The 20,741-nt window shown below is 43.7% G+C and overlaps 1 protein-coding gene across 2 annotated transcripts in view; it reads right to left on the bottom strand.

The window, feature by feature from the left end:
- ARHGEF7 (Rho guanine nucleotide exchange factor 7) overlaps nt 1–20,741 on the bottom strand; it is a 326,826-nt gene that overhangs the window by 236,224 nt on the left and 69,861 nt on the right. For both annotated transcript variants that reach the window (XM_082244774.1, XM_082244775.1), the window contains exon 5: nt 18,424–18,625. In XM_082244774.1, the coding sequence (XP_082100900.1) occupies nt 18,424–18,625 (202 nt within the window). The remainder of the gene's footprint in view (nt 1–18,423; nt 18,626–20,741) is intronic.

The raw sequence follows: 20,741 nt of genomic DNA on the forward strand, positions 1-20,741 counted from the left end.
GATGTGCAGAGGCTCCCTGTAAGTTGCCTGCCCATAGATCATAGGGGTGCTGTTAAAGAGAGAGCTCCCGCTGCTGTCAATCAAATCCAGTGACATGAGAGAAAGGGGCCAAGGCTGAGTCCTGCTGACCGTGCCAATGGACACAGAAGCAGAAGCAGGACTCGAAAGCACGCCCCAATGGAAAGCGGCTCTCTGTGGGGGCACGCGATGAAGGGAAGGAGCCAGAAGAGAAGAATCGGGGCTGCTCTGTACAAAACCCTTGCACAGAGCACGTAAGTATTACCGTATATACTTGAGTATAAGCCGAGTTTTTCAGCATGCTTTTTCATGTTGAAAAAGCCCCCCTCGGCTTATACTCGAGTCACTGTCTTTTTAAAAATGGCGCCGCCCGGCGCCGACGTGTCACCCCGAATGCGCCGCATGCCTGGGAATAGCCGAACGTGTACGGGCTTTCTAGAGCATCGGCGGCGCATTCGCGGTGATGTATTGGCGCCGGACGGCCCGATTTTTAAATTGAAGGCGCCTCACCGACAGGTAAGTGAGACTCCTCCGCAGCCCCTGCATTTCCTCATGCAGTGCTGCGGGCATGGTACAGGACATTCTCCTGTACCATGCCCGCAGCACTGCATCTCCTGTGCCATGCCTGTGCATACTGTGCCATGCCTGTACCATCACCTGTGCTATGCCTGTACCATCACCTGTGCTATGCCTATACTATCACCTGTGCCATGCCTATACAATCTCCTGTGCCATGCCTGTATCATGACCTGTGCCATGCCTATACCATCACCTGTGCCATGCCTGTACCATCACCTGTGCCATGCCTGTACCATCACCTGTGCCATGCCTGTACCATCACCTGTGCCATCACCTGTGCCATGCCTGTACCATCACCTGTGCCATGCCTGTACCATGACCTGCGCCATCTCCTGTACCATGCCTGCAGCCCCTGTTTTGTGTCTCGTTGTGGTCCAGTTGCGTCCGGTAGCTGCTGCATTTCCCACCCTAGGCTTATACTCGAGTCAATAGGTTTTCCCACTTTGTGGTAAAATTAGGGGCCTCGGCTTATATTCGGGTCCACTTAGGCTCCATTCACACTAGTACGACTTGTCAGGCGACTTGTGTGCCCTCAAGTCGCCCCAAATCGCTTGTCATAACAAATGCAATGTAAATGAATGAGAGCCGTCTTAATATGCACTACTGAAGTCACTCCGACTTCAGAAAAGGGTCCTGTACTACTTCAAAGCGACTTGTATCCGACTTGTGCCAATAGACTTCAATGGGAGTCGCCTCCAAGTCGGATCCTTATCTTTTGTCAAGCGACTGTGATCCGACTTTACTGGAAGAAGAAGGAAAATTAGCCAGGAATTCCCCACATTGCAGCCATGCCTACAGTTCCTATATACCATTATCTCTGCCTGGTCTGTGTCAGTGGCACTGGTGGACACAGATAAGTGGCACTGGTGGGCAGTGGCACTTGTGGACACTGATACGTGGCACTGATACATGGCACTGATACGTGGCACTGGTGGACACTGATTCGTGGCACTGATACGTGGCACTGGTGGACACTGATTCGTGGCACTGATACGTGGCACTGGTGGACACATACGTGGCACTGGTGGAAAGTGGCACTGGTGGACACATACGTGGCACTGGTGGATACTGATACGTGGCACTGGTGGGCAATGAGGAAATGAGTAAAGAAAACAGAAAAGGGGAATTAGGTCACAACACATCATATTCTGATTGGCCAAATACAAAGTCGTCTATCATATAAGTCGCTTTAAATAATTCACAAGTTGCGCTGAAGTCGCGGTAAAAAGTCGCTCCGTCATGGGGCGACTTATGGTCGCGGTAGTGTGAACCGAGTCTTATACTCGAGTATATACGGTACATGTTAGTTATTTAAAAAAAAAAAAACAACCACTTTAATGACTAAGCCTTTTTCTGACACTTGTTGCTTACAAGTTAAAAATCAGTATTTTTTTTCTAGAAAATTACTTAGAACCCCCAAACATTATATATATTGTTTTAGCAGAGATCCCAGATAAAAAGTCATTTTTCTTTCTTTTTTTTTTTTTTTTTTTTTGCAGTCATTGCAACATTTTATGTCACACTGTATTTGCGCAGTGGTCTTTCAAGCGCAATTTTTTGGGAGAAAATACACTTTAACGAATTAAAAAAAAAAAAAAAACAGTGAAGTGATCCCAATTGTTTTGTATAATGTGAAAGATGATGTTGCGCCAAGAACCGTACGAGAATCGTAATCTTTATTCTAAGCAAAAAAATTGGAATTCTCATTTTATCCAGAATCCTGCAGCTCTAGTTTGCACGGTTTAAAAACGTAGAAATATCAGACATAGCAGGGCCCAGTTATAGCCTTCGTTAAAAATAAGCATAAACACCTTACTGTATAGACTTTCCTGCCAGTCAGTATATCATAATTTGAAGACATACTCGATTGAACTATGACCTATAAACTATACTATGTGAATGGTACACAACTGTGCCTACATATTCCATTGTCTTTGAATGTGAATTTATTTACCCTGTACAGTGGTCACTATAAAGAAAATGATAAAATCCATAACATTCTTTCAGAGAGCTCTAAAGTGGGGTACACACTGAGAAAAATTGGAAGAAAAATTCCGTATGAGGCACAAATATTCGATTTTTGCATAGTGTGTGTACAACTTTCGACATCAGATTAACACTTTCAAAACCAAAATTTCTGAAGGGATAAACGCCAAAATTTTTCTTGAACGTGAACAAAACTAACGATTTTCATTTAATGCATACGGTTTTCATTTGAGAAAAATCAGATACAATAGACTGCTCATGATCAGAATCAATTAGCAAAAAATGTGAAACATCGAGGAAAACCAGAGGATCGTTCATCCGATTTTTTTTTATAGTGTGTGCTTGGCTTTAGAGAGCTCTACTGATCTTGCAATGAAATAACCACACCTGCCATCAGTAAAGAAAAACACCAGAGTCCCATTAGTCAGATTTGGGACAGTAGGATTCCACGCCATATGGTCTAGTAACTGAGATAGAGGGGTGGTCCTGGGCATGTTCCCCCCATCAATATAGAATCTAGGATCATGCCATGCAAACAGAATGGGGATATTTGTATTTATCAGCATTTATGATTGTTTATATGCTTCAACAGCTTGCAATACAATGAATGGTGGTGTTTGCATACATACATGAAGGTCCTGGTGAGAGTTTCTTTATATGGATCTGGACACCCCTTTTCCATACAAAATCAATACAACACAATAATGTGAGCTTTTTGAATGTACTAGGATGGTCGAATTGCTATGTGAAAAATGTATTATGTTGGATAGTAAAATATCATTTATATTCCAGAATGGCATCTTATCCCTGAGGAAGATAATTCTTAAACACTTGTCAAAACGCGTTGGAGTCCCTAAGTTGAAGTGCGTCAACCAGTAAACTTAATAACTGCAAGTTAATCATCAGATGTGGGGGGGATACTATTCTGACCACATTCTCTAATGTTGTAACTAGATTTTTGTAAAACATCTTTTATACTACATAACGTGATGTAAATATATGTGGTTTAAACATTTTAAATTAGGGAAATAAAGTGTTGATATTTTAATGTTATTTATTAGAAGTTGCCTTCAAAATAATAATAATAATAATAATAATAATAATAATAATAATAATCATAGGATGGTGGCAACCACACCCAGAGTCACACACATTCATTGTACAGTGGATATAAAAAAAAGTCTACTCACCCCTGTTAAAATGTCAGGTTTCTGTGATGTTAAAAAATTAGACAAAAGATAAATCTTTTCAGAACTTTTTCCACCTCATAAGGACCCCCCGCCATAGTATTACTGTGGCAGGCTGGCCCTCCTGCGAGAACGGATGTAGCTCTACGTCGGTCGTGTGGCTGCAGCTAGATGACGATTGCAAGCCGCCACCGGCGCGCTCCTGCCCCCACTCGGCAGCAGGGCCACCCGCGATCGCACCCCGTTGAGAGAGAAGAGTGGTCAGCTGTTGTAAACACAGCTGACCGTTCTTCTCCCTGGAATGATAACAAAACGCCTGTGATCCTTCTATATAGGATCACAGGTCTCTGTGATCATTTCAAAAGCCCAACCCTCACACAGTTAGAAACACCCCCTAGGCTTACATTTAACCCCTTGATCACCCACTGTGTTAAACCCTTCCCTGTCAGTGTCATTATTACAGTAACAGTGCATATTTGTAGCACTGATTACTGTAGTAATGCCACTGGTCCCCCCAAAAGTGTAAAAAATGTCAGTTGGGGGTCCGATCTGTCCGTCGCAATGTCGCAGTCCTGCTAAAAATTGCAGATCGCCGGCATTACTAGTAAAAATAAAAAATGACAAATCTTTCCCGTAGATAATAGACGCGATAGCTTTTGCGCAAACCAATGAAAAAAACGCTTATTGCGATTTCTTTTACCAAAAATACGTAGCAGAAAACAAATTGGCCTAAAATGTAAAAAAAAAAATGTGATTTTTAAAATTTTTTGTTTTGGGAATGTTATATAGCAGAATGCTAAAAATATTTTTTTTTCCAGAATAGTCTCTTTTTATTTGTTTATAGCGTAAAAAATAAAAAATCGCACAGGTGATTAAATACCAGCCACCAAAAGAAAGCCCTATTTATGGGAAAAAAGGACATCAATTTTATTTAGGTACAGCGTCGCACGACCGTGCAACTGTCTGTTAAAGTAACGGAGTGCCGAATCGCAAAAAAATGGCCTGGTCATTAAGGGGGCAAATCCTTCCAGTCTGGAAGTGGTTAATGTGACCTAAAAAATGACACAACTCAATTAAAAAACAAACTGAAATATTTTAAGGGGGGGGGGTAAAAATAAAAAACTAAAATAAATGTGGTTGCATAAGTGTGCGCCCTCTTATAACAGGGGATGTAGCTGTTTTCAGAATTAAGCAGTGACATTCAAACTCATGTTAAACAGAAGTCAGTACCCATCTGCCATTATTTAAAGTGCCTCTGATTAACCCCAAATAAAGTTCAGCTGTTCTAGTAGGTCTTTCCTGACATTTTCTTAGTCGCATCCTACAGCAAAAGACATGGCCCGCAGAGAGCATACAAAGGGTACAAAATAATTTCCAAGGCATTAGATATACCATGGAACACAGTGAAGACAGTCATCAAGCGGAGAAAATATGGCACTACAGTGACATTACCAACAACTGGACATCCCTCCAAAATTGATGAAAAGACGAGAAGAAAAAAACCTGTCAGGGGGGCAGCCAGAGGTCTACAGTGACATTAAAGGAGATGCAGTAATATCTGGCAAGTACTGGCTGTGTGGTACATGTGACAACAATCTCCCATATTCTTCATATGTCTGGGCTATGGGGTAGAGTGGCAAGACGGAAGCCTTTTCTTACAATGAAAAACATTCAGGCCCGGCTAAATTTTGCAAAATCACATCTGAAGACTCCCAAAAGCATGTGGGAAAATGTGTTATGGTCTGATGAAATCAAGGTTGAACCTTTTGGCCATAATGCCTAATGCCAAAAGATAGAGTGCCTTGAAATAGTATTCACACCCCTTGAAATTTTCCACATTTTGTGATGTTACAACCAAAAACATAAATGTATTTTATTCTGATTTTATGTGATAGACCAACAAAGTGGCACATAATTGTGAAGCAGAAGGAAAATGATAAATGATTTTCAAACATTTTTACAAATAAAATAGTGAAAAGTGTGGCGTGCCTTTGTATTTAGCCCCCCTGAGCCAATACTTTGTAGAACTCCCTTTCCCTGCAATTACAATAGTCTTTTTGGGTATACCTCTACCAGCTTTGCACATCTAGTGAGTGACATTTTTGCCCATTATTCTTTGCAAAATAGCTCAAGCTCGGTCATATCTGTGAACAGCAATTTTCAAGTCTTGCCACAGATTCTCAATTAGATTTAGGGCTGGACTTTGACTGGGCCATTCTAACACATGAATATGCTTTGATCTAAACCATTCCATTGTAGCTCTGACTGTATGTTTAGGGTTATTGTCTTGCTGGAAGGTGAACCTCTACCCCAGTCTCAAGTCTTTTGCAGATTCTAACAGGTTTTCTTCTAATATTGCCCTGTAATTGGCTCCATATATCTCCCCATTAACTCTGACCAGCTTCCCTATCCCTGCTAAAGAAAAAAGACTCTCCACAACATGATGCTGCCACCACCATTTTCACAGTGGGGATGATGTGTTTAGGGTGATGTGCAGTGTTAGTTTTCTGCCACACAAAGTGTTTTGCTTTTAGGCTAAAAAGTTTCATTTTGGTCTCATCTGACCAGAGCAGCTTCTTTCCCATGTTTGCTGTGTCTCCCACATGGCTTCTCCCAAACTGCAAACAGGACTTCCTATGGCTTTCTTATAGCCACTCTTCTATAAAGGCCAGATTTGTGGAGTACCCGACTAATAGTTGTCCTGTGGACTGATTCTGCCACCTGGGCTGTGGATCTCTGCCGCTCCTCCAGAGTTACCATGGGCCTCTTTGCTGCTTCTCTGATTAATGCTATCCTTGCCTGGCCATGTATTGGTAGGTTTGCAGTGGTGCCATACTCTTTCCATTTTCAGATGATGGATTGAACAGTGCTCCATGAGATGTTCAAAGCTAGGGATATTTTTTAATAACCTAACCCTGCTTTAAAAACTTCTCCACAACTTTATCCCTGACCGGTCTGGTGTGTTCCTTGGCCTTCATGATGCTGTTTGTTCAATAAGATTCTCTAACATACTTCTGAGGGCTTCACAGAACAGCTGTATTTATACTGAGATTAAATTAAATTACACACAGGTGGACTCCATTTACTAATTAGGTGATTTCTGAAGGCAACTGGTTCCATTAGTTTTAGATTTTAGTTAGGGGTATCAGAGTGAAGGGGACTGAATACAAATGCCCGCCACACTTTTCACATATTTGTAAAAAAAGTTTGAAAACCATTTATCATTTTCCTTCCACTTCACAATTATGTGCCACTTTGTGTTGGTCTATCACATAAACTCCCAATAAAATATGCTTACGTTTTTGATTGTAACATGACAAAACGTGGAAAATGTCAAGGGGTGTGAATACTTTTTCAAGGTACTGTATGCTTGGTGCAAAAACAACACTGCACATCACCAAAAGAACACCATACCCACAGTGAAGCATGGTGGTGGCAGCATCATGCTTTGGGGGCAGTTTATATTCAGCTGGTACGGGGGCCTTAGGCAAGATAGAGGGAATTATGAACAGTTCCAAAATACCAGTAAATATTGGCACAAAAACTTCAGGCTTCTGGCAGAAAGCTGAACATTAAGAGGAACTTCATCTTTCAGCATGACAACAACCCAAAGCATAAATCCATATCAACAAATGAATGGCTTCACCAGAAGAAGATTAACTTTTTTGGAATGGCCCAACCAGAGCCCAGACCTAAATCCGATTGAAAATCTGTGGGGTGATCTGAAGAGGGTGGTGCACAGGAGATGCCCTTGCAATCTGACAGATTTGGAGTGTTTTTGCAAAGAAGAGTGGGCAAATATTGTCAAGTCAAGATGTTCCATGCTCATACCCAAAAAGACTGAGTGCTGTAATAAAATCAAAAGGTGCTTCAACAAAGTATTCATTTGAGGGTGTGCACACTTATGTAACCATATTTATTTCTTTTTATTTTTACTTCCCTTCACCTAAGATATTTCAGTTTGTTGTTCAACTGAGTTGTACAGTTTATAGGTCTGAAATCATTTATCTTGGTCTCATTTTGTTACATCACAGAAACCTGACCGTTTAACAGGGGTGTGTAGACTTTTTGTATCCACTGTATATAAAAAACATCAGAGCCTAGATATCCAAGGTTTAAATAAGACATTTTCCACCTGCATACTACCTAATGATGTTATCATTGGCATCAAATCTGGGACACAGAATTACATTTTTAGGGTATTTAAAGTAGTGGTAAAATGTCCATATGACAAATCTGCATTTTGTTCATTTAGATCTTGAAAATTAATACACTCGGTCAATGTTTTGTGTCACCTGTTCAAGTATATCACCTTTGTATCTAGGCAAACTTTGAATGAAGATCTAATCTTTGAAATAAAAGTGGTGCGAGATAATATACTGTATATATAGCTCAAGCAGGTTAACAAAGCTCTTAAGAATCACTTTCTATCATCACCTTCTCTGTCTGTTCCATCATAGGCAACTGCAGATGCTTTTGAATATTCATGTTATTCTCCATAGTGTGTATGAATGAGAAACTGACACCTTGCTAACAAATGCTTCATGGTAACTGTTCTCAAACTGTTAAACTTGTTTAGATTTTTAGAATAAGAATTACCTCCTGTCACAGGTATCAAAGCGCATATTACCTTTATGACTGTAGCCTGTATTTGGGGCTGGTTTTGTTTCACTGTTCCACTTGTTGTATCAGTCCCTAATTAATTAATACTCCTGAGACTCATCTCCCTATAAAATTATATTATATAAGCTTATGTTAAATTAAAGCAGAAAGAAGAAAAAAGCCACTCCGGTCAGACTCCAAGTAAACAAAGATTTTGCCAGAATAAAAAAAATCCTAATGTTCCCTCCTCCGTTACTTCTCATATTAGTATCGTTTCTCCTATAATTCTTACTGCTTTACACTTCTTTTCCACCACACAGCTTGTATACATCACTCTTACATCTACTTTCTCACTATTTCTGCACTTGCCACCTCTTGCTCATACTGAACCCATATGCTAACACCAGGACAGTGAGGCACGTGTGCTCATATACAGTACTTTGCAAACATCTTAGGCAGGTGTAAAGAAATGCTGTAAATTAAGAATTCTCTAAAAAAAAAAATGGATTTTTGTACTTACCGTAAAAACCTTTTCTCTGAAGTTCATTGACAGACGCAGCTTCATATCTTCTATCTATTCTCCCATCAGGAAAAGGACACAAGGTAGGAAAAAGGTTTCCCCACGCCTATGGGGCTTTCCCTGCAGGCCTAACCCCACACACTCTGCTACAGCCCTCATTTCCGTTGAAAGCAGTGTTTAGAAGACAAACAACCCCATTCCACTCTTATGTAGAGGGGCGGGTGCTGCGTCTGTCAATGAACTTCAGAGTAAGTACAAAAACCCAGTTTTCTCTATCGTTCAGACGCAGCTTTAAATTTTCTTATCCATTGGGACGTCCAAAAGCAGTATTATCATGAGGGGTGGGAAAAACAATGCAAAAGAAGAATGCAATTCCCCAAAGGCTAAACGTAGCCAACCAGGTAACAAGGAGCTCAACCAGAACAACTAAAACTCACCTAAAAAACAAACATACACACTCAAAAGAGATAAAACTTTATCTTTTAAAAAGCAGCCTGCAAAACGAGGCATCCGAAGATGCCAACATGTCTACCTTGTAGAATTTTGTAAACGTGTGCACTGACGACCAAGTTGTCGCTGCGATAGCAGATCCTTTACTGCCTCTCAGAGATCCCTTAAACAGTCTGGAGATAGGCGCAGATTTGACGGGAAGAACTGAGAGCGGAATTCGATCTTGTACCCCGATCGGATCAGTTTGTGAACCCATTTGTCCTGAAACAAGCAAGTCCATTGTTTCAGAAAGAAGCAAAGACGTCCCCCCACCCCAGAATCGGGTGAGGGCGCCCCTTCATGCAGACAATGATTTGTCTGCAGATCCGGATTGGCCTGTCTTCGGTTTGCCTGACCATGTGTTCTTGGAACTCCCAGAAGACCTGAATGGCTTGCCTTTTTCTTGCGACTCGGAGGTACAAAAAAGCCACCTATGAGCAGTAAAAGAAAGCCCCCGTCTAGTACGTGGTGCCCTGCCCTTAGAGGATTGAGGGAGAAGAGTACTATTCCTGCTCCTATATATACAGAAAGGCTTGAGCCATTTGATCCAAGAGCTCAATCAGCCCCAGGGAGAGCTGGTCCATTTCCAAGACACCTTTCAGCAACTTCACCCATTCAGTGACAGTCTGCGACACCAAGGTAGTCACAAAAATTGGTTTCAATATGGAGCCCGCTATCACATGTAAATGGGGGGACAGAGACTCAATCTGTCTATCAACAGGATCCGTAAATGCTGGGGATTCTTCCACTGGAACCACAGTCAACTTAATCCGTGTGGAAACTGGCTGATCCACCTTTGGTGGCACGGTCCACCGAGTGGAAACCTTATCCGCGAAGGGATCACGGCATTTAAAATGCTTGGGCACCACCAACTTGCTTGATGTGCCCCCACTGTTGACAATATTGTCAAAAAGTTCAGAACAGGGGAACACTTTACCCGATTTTTGGGATATGCGGGTGCCAAAAGACACCTGCTTTCCCGACACTGTAGACTCATTCGCCATTTTTAAAGTTTCTCGCACTGAAACTAAGTGCTTCCACCAATGTGCTTTTCCGCGCAGCGGCTTACGAGGACAGGTCCTCTTCGCCATCAGAATGCGATGAGACAGAGCCACCAGGGTGGGGTGCGTCTGCAGTGGCCATATCTGCCTCTAAATCTGAAGATAAAACAGAGGGGGGTGAAGGCAAAGGGCGCTCACGGCTAGTGTTACTTTTTAACACTAAATGCACTTTTGACACTAGGCTTTCCAAAACTGCTGTAAGAGCTAATAGGGGCTGTGACCCAGAAGGTTCCGCAGTCAAACTGAGGGGGTCTGTAGGTGAAATTTTGTCCTGTGACTCCACGTTCACTAAATTTAAATAGATGTAGTGTCACTTCAAAAAAGTCGCAAAAAATGTGATTGCACGCACTGCAAGTCCCAGCCTTACACAGTCTGTTAGCAGTGTGTGTGTGAGGAAACCCACAAGGAGACCCCAAAAAACTTTACCAAACCGATCAAGAGGCTTGCAGGAATGATCTGTACAGCAGAATGAAAGGATCTGACACAGGAAGTGAAAGCACCTGGATCATGCCTAGAGTGTCTGATGTCCTTGCCTATGCTGTCCACCACCATGGACCACAAGAAAATGGCCGCCCCCATGCATTCCTATGGGGAAGATTTAGAAAATGGCTGCCCATACATTACAATGAGGATTCTGACATTAATGTAGGGCAAGTCTACAGCAAAATGGCGGCCCTCACGGCACACCATGCGGTCTCAAGGACCCCTGGGGGGGGGGGGGGTCACCGACAAAGGCATCGGATGGTCCCTAGGGGGGACCCCACCAGAAAAACATTTCCCCCCCCCCTCCGCAGAACCAGCCGTAATATATCCGCCCCCCAAGGGTAGGAACCTGTTATGGGGGGGGCAGCTGAGGGGGAAGCCTGGTATACCCGAGAGGCCAGGGGAAACGAGGGATACCCGAGGGTCTGACTATTCCCCAGAGTGGACCCATGTCCACCCCGAGAACGCCAATTGGGGGGAAACACTTACTAACCATACCACGGAATCAGGTGGGCTGCTAGCCAAGGGGTACGCTGCAAATCAAAGCGTTCGAGGTCTTTCGCATCCAAGCGAGATGGTCCACTCGTGGGCTCATCCCGTCCATAGGGGCTCTGTCGTGGCGAGGCCTAGTGCTAGACTAGAACATGTTCACGCTCGCTGGCCAGGCTGGGAGACCTTAAGAATCTAGACTATCCAGTCCGAAACCCAGCCGGCTGTTGCTTGTAGTTCTCCAGGAACTCTACTTAAAGTATAAATTCCAAATAAAAAGTTCCCAAAAAATAATAGCCAAGACCGAAGTCCCAGCAGGGAAATAGGTCCTACTCCTAAACTAGGCAGGAACAAACTGAGGGCTGTAGCAGAGTGTGTGGGGTTATTCCTGCAGGGACAGCCCCATAGGCGTGGTGAAAGCTTTTTCCTGCCTAGTGTCCTATTCCTGATGGGAAGAGCATAAACCAATAGCTAAGAATATATGAAGCTGCGTTTGTCAATGAACGATAGAGAATTACATTTTTTGTTTTTTCCATTTACAAAATGTAAAGTGAGCGAACAGCCAAACTCTGCTACTAAGGTGAGGTCGTGGAAGACCGTTTCATGTCACAGGTCACACACCAGGGCATGTCTGAGAACAGCAACAAGACACAAGGTAGTTCCATTGCATCAGCAAATTCTCTCCTAGGCAAAGATTTCAAAGCAGACTGGGGTTTCAAGATGTGCTGTTTAAGCTTATTTGAAAAAGCACAAAGAAACATGGAAAGTTGAGGACCGTGGACGCAGTGGTCGGCCAAGAAAGCTTAATGCAGTAGATGAAAGACACATCATGCTTACTTCCCTTCAACAATGGAAGATGTCCAAAAGTGCCATCAGAACAGAACTGGCGAAAACCAGTGGGACCCAGGTACATCCATCTACTGTCCAGAGAAGTCTGGCCAGAAAGTGCTTTGCATGGAAGAATTGCAGCATAAAAGCCATAAATCCAACGTGGAAAAAAGGCCAAGCAGCAGAACAAGAAGCAAAAACATAGGAACTGGGTGCAGAAAAATGGTAGCAGTTGCTCTGGACTGAAGAGTCAAAATTTGAAACACTTGGCTGTAGCATGAGGCAGTTTGTTTGCCAAGAGAGCGGTACAGTGATGAGTGGTTGCAAGCAACCGTGAAGCAGTGTGGAGGTTCTAAGCAAGTTTCTGGTTGCATTTCCACAAATGGAGTTGGAGATTTTGTCAGGATCAATGTTTTCAATGCTGAGGAATACAGGCAGATACATATGTATCATGCCATACCATCAGGGAGGCTTGTGACTGGCCATAAATTCATTCTGCAGCAGGACAATGACCCTAACCATACAGCCAATGTCATTAAGAACCATCTTCAAGCAGAATGCCGGCCTCAAATACCTTTTTTAACTAAAAATACCCCTATAATACTAATCCATCACCCTTTACAGAACCGCTATTCTCATACTTGCAAGGTGTTCTGGGAGTTCTTCCTCATTCCAGCCTCCTGGGAGTGATGACAAACAGCTCCCAGGATGCAATGCAAAGGCGGAAGTGATGTCGGTCGCCGTGGCCACAGAGGGGGGAGAAGGAGGAAGTACAATCAAAAATGCCCTGAAAATAAGGTAAGGGACCCCCGAAAAAAATTGAAAATGCCCAATTGTTGATCAGCATAGCGAGAACTTCAGGAATCACTAAAGTTGAAAAATAGGCCGGAACTCCACTTTCAGTAAAAAGAAATACAAGAACAAGGAGTCCTGAAAGTGATGGTTTGGCTCCCACAGAGCCCTGATCTCAACATAGAATGTGTCTGGAATTACATGAAGAGACAGAGGGCTGTGAGGTAGCCTACATCCACAAAAGATCAGTGGGTATTTCTCCAAGATGTTTGGAACAACCTACCTGTCTCCTTAAAAAACTGTGTGCAAGTGTACCTAAAAGAATTGATGCGGTTTTGAAGCCAAACAGTGGTCACACCAAATACTGATTTGATTTGAATTTTCTACTGGATATTTACTTTCCATTTTAATTGATAAAAGTAACACTTCTATTTCTGAAAGCATTATTTTACAGCATTTTTTTCACACCTGTCTAAAACATTTGCACAGTAATGCACAGTAGTGTACATCTGGTTTCCATCTTACTTCCCTCACTTCTACGGAGTTACCTACTTTTTTTTCTTTTTTGAACTTTTTTACCTCCTTATGCTGGCCCACAGCTATCACTCCTACACCCGCTACCCTCTCTCCTCTGGCAGCAGCCGAAAACAATAAATTTATTAACCAAATAAACTGTACAGCTACTCATTTACTCCCTTGTTATTCCCACCCCAAACTCTTGCAACTTGCTCCTCATTGGCCTTCCTCTGCACAGGCTACCCCACCTTTAAAGTGATTGTAAAGTCTCCTTATTTAAAAAAAAAAAAAAAAAAAAAACATGTTATACTTACCTGCTCTGTGCAGTGAGTTTTGCACAGAGCAGCCCAGATCCTCCTCTTCTCGGGTCCCTTTTCACTGCTCCTGGCCCCTCCCTCCTGTCAAGTGCCCTCCTAGCAAGTAGCTTGCTATGGGGGCACCCGACCCGAGTCACAACTCCCTGTGTCCATTCAGGCAAGTAGCTGCAGATCAGCCCTGCCCCCTCTCTCCTGATTGGCTGACTTTGATTGATAGCCGCGGGAGCCAATGGCTGTGTCTCAGCCAATCAGGAAAAAAAAAATGTCACTCCGAACTTGTGGATTAAGGGCTTATTTGCCCACTTTTATTAAGGAAACAAAAAGAAAAAGTCCACAAACACAGTTGCCCATGCAGGAATTTCAGTTTCACACAGCCAAACAGGTTCATGAAAATACCAATCCACCTTGTTTTCTCTTCAGCAGCACCACTGCTCCTATACCCGGTCCTTCAGACAAGCTCTCCAGCACTAACTGGCTCTCTAAACTCACTCCTGGTTCACTAAGCTTTAAGGCACATCGCTCTGTTGTAGGGGCCTACTCCTGGCCTTTTGACAGGGGTTATCCTGATACCCCGGGCTCTTTCACTCCTCTGAGACTGATTCTCTTGACCCGCCTAGCTGTCCCAGCTTTCCTAATCTCCCTGACTCTCCATTTCTCCCAGACTCACATAATCACATCAACTATCAGTCTGATGGACAAGAAATCTTCCAAACATGGAATGCAGCCTCTCGAGAAGAACACCTCTGTCTCCTGGCAGGAACACAAGTCCCTCCTGGCTGGAGCACAACACAACTCTTTCCTGAAGGGGAACTGAGCTATAGCTAGCTCCTTGCTTTTAAGCAGTATGCACACCCACAAAGCATAAACCATTAAGACCTGGACACAGGATTAAAGGCTCTGTTCCACCTAACATGCTTTAAAACTCCAGACCCAAATCTGGGATTACAAAACCTGGAGAAAACTAAAATCCCAGTCTTCTCCACTCCGACAATACGCTGCAGCTTCACGCTCTGCCTTACTGCAAATCCTGTGTGTTTTTAGCCTATTCCCACAAAGCGGCAGGGCACTGTCACTATATATTATATATACACTGCTCACAAAAATTAATTGAACACTATTTAACCATATAGCATCAAGTCAAATCAACTCCTGGGATATTGATCTGATCAGTTAAGTAGCAGTGTGGTTTGGTAAACAGTTGCATCTGCTTTGGTGATAATGAAATTAACTGGTGCACTAGACGGGCAACAATGAGACAACCTACAAAACAGGAATAGTTTTACAGGTGAAGGCCACCGACTTTTTTTCCTACTCATCACTAGTTTTGCATTTGGCTAGGGTCAGTGTCACTACTGGTAGCATAAGGTGATACGTGGACCCTATAGAGGTTGTACAGTCAGTGCAACCCCTCCAGGATGGCACATCAATACATCCTATTGACAGAAGGTTTGCTGTGTCTCCCAGCAAAAGAGCATGGAGGAGATTCCAGGAGACAGGCAGTTACTCTAGAGGACAGAGCCGTAGAAGGTTCTTAACCCATCAGCAGGACCAGTATCTGTGCCTATGTGTAAGGAGAAACAGGATAAGCACTACCAGAGCCCTACAAAATGACCTCCAGCAGTCCACTGGTGTAAATGTGTCCCTGACCAAACAATCAGACACAGACTTCACAAGGGTGGCCTGAGGGCCGACATCCTCTAGTGGGTCCTGTGCCTACTGCCCGACACCATGGAGCTTGATTGGCATTTGCCATTGAACACCAGAATTGGCAAGACTGCCACTGGTGACCTGTGCTTTTCACAGATGAGAGCAGGTTCACCCTGAGCACATGTGACAGATGGAAAAGGGTCTGGAGAAGCCGTGGAGAACGTTATTCTGCCTGTAACATTGTTCAGCATGACGGGTTTGGTGGTGGGCCAGTGTTGGTCTGGAAAGGAATATCCATGGAGGGAGGCACAGACTTCTACAGGCTGGACAATGGCATCCTGACTGCCATTAGGTATTGGAATGAAATCCTTGTACCCATCGTCAGACCCTATGCTGGTGAAGTAGGTCCTGGGTTCCTCCTGGTGCACAACAATGCCCGGCCTCATGGGTGAAAGCATGCAACCAGTTCTTGGAGGATGAAGGAACTGATACCACTGAATGGCCCCCATGCTCACCGGACCTAAATCCAATAGAACACCACTGGGACATTATGTTTCGGTCCATCCAACACCGCCAAGTTGCACCTCAGTCTGTTCAGGAGCTCAGTGATGCCCTGGTCCAGGGTCCTGGACGTTGTCAGGTATGCATACAAGCACGTGGGGGCCATACAAACGAATGAGTACCATTTTTGAGTTGCTGCAATGAAATTTCAGTAAAATGGACTAGCCTGCTGCATAATTTTTTCACTTTGATTTTCGGGTTGTCTTTGAATTTAGCCCTCTGTAGGTTGATAATTTTCATCAAACAATGTGGCCTCTTTTCGTTCCTATCAGCATAGATATCCAGCATGATATTTTTCCACATTGAGATCTGATGTGTTTTCAAAGTGTTCCTTTAATTTTTTGAGCAGTGCACGCACACACACACACACACACACACACACACACACACATTTAGCCAAGACATTTCTGGAATCCTCCTGAGAAAAATGACAATTGAGTGAGGATTTAAAATCTGTGTCCCCATCTGTCAGAGCCTTGAGGCCAAAAACAGTTAAAATAGGGGCTGGTTAGCTACTCAGAATTTAAAATACATCAATCACAGGTAGAGACTTTTGCATAATGTGGGGATTAAAATGAACGCACACAATTTGTACTAAAAAAATACACAACTTCCTTTGATTGGCTGAGGCAGAGAGGCGAGCGGATAATGTCACAATCTCTGCCTAAGCCAATGAAAGGAATCTTTGAAATAATTCAAAGAATTCAAACGGCCTGTGAATGTCTGAGCACCTCTTAGCACGATTCAATTTTGTTCTTGGTATGAAACAGGATTTTCGCATCCCACAGCCAGAATACAAGGCTATATGTTGTAGGTAGCTTAAGCTACATACAGTTTTATACAGCGCGCCCAGCGGACGCACCTGTTTGTGTGGATGGGGTTTATTAGGCAGCAAGTAAACAGGTCATTACTAAACTTGATGTGTTGAAAGCATAAAAAAACAGGCATCACATTTTGTTGTGTATGGGGCTGCATAGCTGCAGACTGGTCAGAGTGCCCATCCTGACCCACGTGCACAGACAAAAATGCCTACAATGGGCACATGAGCATCAGACTTAGATAATAAAGCAATGGAAAATTGTGGCACGGTCTGATGAATCAGGTTTTGTTTTTCATTATGTGGATGGCTTGGTGCCGGTGGGTCGGGTACATGGGGAATAGATGGCACCAGGATGCACTATGGGAAAAAAAAGCAAGCAATCGGAGGCAGTGTGAGGCTTTGGGCAATGCCATTCATGTTGTTACTTGACACATACTACAGACCTAAATATTGTTGCTGACCAAGTACACCCCTTCATGGAAACTGTATTCCCTGATGGCAGGGGCCTCTTTCAGCAGGATAATTCATTCTGTCACACAGTAAAAGTGTTTGAGATTTTGGCTTGACCTCCAAATTCTCCAGATCTCAATCCAATTGACAATCTGAAAGTACAATCCATGGGAGGCCCCACCTCACAACTTACAAGGCCTAAATGATCTGCTACTAACTGCTTGGTGCCATGTCTCAATTGGTTCAGGGCTGTTCTGACAAAAAAAAAAAAAAGGGGGACCTACTCAATATTAGGTGGGTGGTCATTAAGTTATGACTGATCAGTGTAGTTTATTTCTGTCAGCTTGATCCAAGTTAACTTTTTAGGTGGACAATAAATATAAAGCCGATTTCCAGCTTTAAACCCCTAACTATCCATCCTTACTAAGATTTGCCACATTGTTGTCACTAGAAAATAAAAATGTAAGTAAAGAGCAACATGTACAATTACTTGCCTAAAATACCTTTAACTACATCTTGGTAATAGGAAAGCGATCAGAGTTCTTTTCATTACAGGTTTAAAATATTGTTTTACAAAACTAAAAATATTGTCACTGCCACCCTCCTAACCACTGTTAGTGGTCCAGCTTCATGTGATCATTCACGCCCTGCACAAACACAGTAAAGCATAGACTTTATCCTTACGGGTTTCTTACATACTTCTATGCAAAACATATCCCAATCAAGAAATCTTCTTAGGTCACGATCCTCAGATACACATGATTCCATCCAACACTGAATTATCAGGCAAAACCCCCAAACAAAACACTAAAAAGCATCAGAATTCTATTTCACTGCTCTGTAATAAACAACTTTAGAACATGGGAGGAAAGAACAGTATGACCAAGATGCTTTCTGGAAGAGTGGGCTCAAACCTTTAGGTCCACGTGCTTGATATTAAATTGTAATTTACAGAGCCAAGGAAAAAAAGGTACAATTTTAACTTATTTACAAGCCTTTTAATGTCACACTTTATTAAACACATGACCATCTTTAAAAGCGGACCCCATCTGCGATCAACAATACAGGATACACCTACCAGAGGACTTGATTTCTCGGACATAGTTGCTTGGGAACCATCCTGTTTTGCCACTGTGTGTTCCCTCCCACCAGCCGCCCTCTTCCAGCCGTGTTACATGAATTAGGTCTCCCTTACAGAATGACAGCTCATCTTCATTGGTCTGTTGAAAATTAAACTTTGCTCTCACCACCATGTGATGGTTGCTGTTATCGGTCATGTCCTGAAAAAGACAAAGGCATATAAAGTGGATGGAACCAAGTAATACAAGTTCTATAGCGACAATCCCTTGTGCAGTGCTGAAACTAAAATGAGTAATTGTCAGTTTACTAAAAAATCTGCATCACAGCAACAAAGCAAACCATATAGAAATTTATTTTATTGATTTGTCTCGCTTCTGAACATAAAATGTCCAAAATAGTAAATACGAGTGCATATGTTCTGGATGACCTTACACAACACCAGGCATCACTAAATGGCAGGCAGCGGTTCAAATCCAGACTGAGTCACTATCCTGCCATTTAGGAACCGGTTCTTCCCCTCAGCCGCCGCCACCGCTGTCATTGTCACAGAGAAACAGAGAGCAGGAGGCAGAGCAGCTATGGATGGAGGACGGGAGCAAAAGCTGCTGGATTTAACTTTCATATTACGAAGCTGATGATTGGTTGTTAGGATCGCCCTGCTTCCTAGCCAATCACCTTAAAGTGAACTCCGGCAACTCCCGCACCCACCCATCATACAAAGCTGCTGTGCCTCCAGCTCTCCACTCCATGTACCCGAGTAAGGTAGAAAAATAAAGGGGCTGAGCTGCGGGGGGCTGTGATGCACTAAGGGAGCAGAGCTGCGGGGGGGGGGGGTGTGATGTGATGGAGGGGGGTGGGGGAGGCAGAGCTGCAAGGAGCTGTGATGTGAAGGGGGAGCAGAGGTTTGGGGATCTGTAATGTGAAAGGGTGGGCAGACCTGTGGGGAGATGTGTTGTGAAGGGGTGGGGCAGAGCTACAGGGGGCTGTGATAGGATGGGGCCAGAGGTGCAGGGAAGCTGTGATGTGAAGGGGGGGGGTTAGAACTTCAGGGGGCTGTGAGGTGAAAAAGTTGCAACGCTGCAGGGGGCTATGATGTGGGGGGGGGGGGCAGAGCTGCAGGGGGGTTTTAATGTGAAAAGGGGGCAGGGCTGTGATGTGAAGGCGAGGCAGAGCTGCAGGGGGCTGTGATGTGATCAGGGGCAGAGCTGCAGGGGGCTGTGATGTGATCAGGGGCAGAGCTGCAGGGAGCTGTGATAGGGGTAGAGCTGCAGGGAGCTGTGATGTGAAGGGGGGGGGGCAGAGCTGCAGGGGGCCGTAATGTGAAGGGGGGGGCAGAGCTGCAGGGGGATGTGATGTGAAGGGGGGCAGAGCTGCAGGGGGCTGTGATGTGAAGGGGGGGGCAGAGCTGCAGGAGGCTGTGATGTGAAGGGGGGGGCAGAGCTGTGATGTCATGGAATGCAGAATAAAAAAAAGTTAACTGATCGGACTTCCGTGAATACTCCTCCACTACACTATGTGCTAGCACATGACCCCTGACTCTTGCGCACTCATTACCTTTTAAAAGGTAAACACATACAGTCATCACCATCACTTTTCTAACTTACAGCTCTCTAAGAACATCATGTTTACCAAAATTATGTGAACCCCATGCTGTGAACAAGATGTTCTTAGAGAGGAATCAATAAAGGCCTGGGTACATTGGTTTTACAGATGGTGTTGGCTTTGCTTCTCTCAAATCTTTATATTAAGCCAATAAAAATAGAATTTTTGTAAGAACTTACCGTAAAATTATATTCTCTGAGTCCTCTGACAGACGCAGCCAAGTTTCACCACTATTGGTTAATGGCGCCCTCTGCAGGAGCAGGCTAGGTAGTGAAACTTCATTAAAAAGCTAGACACACCTTAGACATTACCCTCAGACATAGAGCTTACTAATCAGTTTCGTAGCAAGCAGTACAGGAAGACAAACAACCCCAAAATAGAGGGGCGGGGCTGCGTCTGTCAGAGGACTCAGAGAAAAGAATTTTACGGTAAGTTCTTACAAAAATTCTATTTTCTCTTACGTCCTCTGACAGATGCAGCCTCTTCCAAGTTTCATCACTATTGGGATGTCCAAAAGCAGTGAAGATATGAGGGGTTGGAAAAGACGCAACCAACAGAACGGTAACGTGCCAACAAGGCCAGAACAAAACATGGCCAACAGGGCAACAAATGCTCAACCAACAGGAGATAACCCCAGAACAAATTCCCCAAGAAGAGAAAACATGTCTCTTCAACAACCCACAGCGCTCAAAACTTTGCGGCATAAAGAAGCAT

The sequence above is a fragment of the Pelophylax lessonae genome (assembly GCF_965119305.1).
Source record: "Pelophylax lessonae genome assembly, chromosome: 2".
NCBI classification, from domain to species: Eukaryota; Metazoa; Chordata; class Amphibia; order Anura; family Ranidae; genus Pelophylax; species Pelophylax lessonae.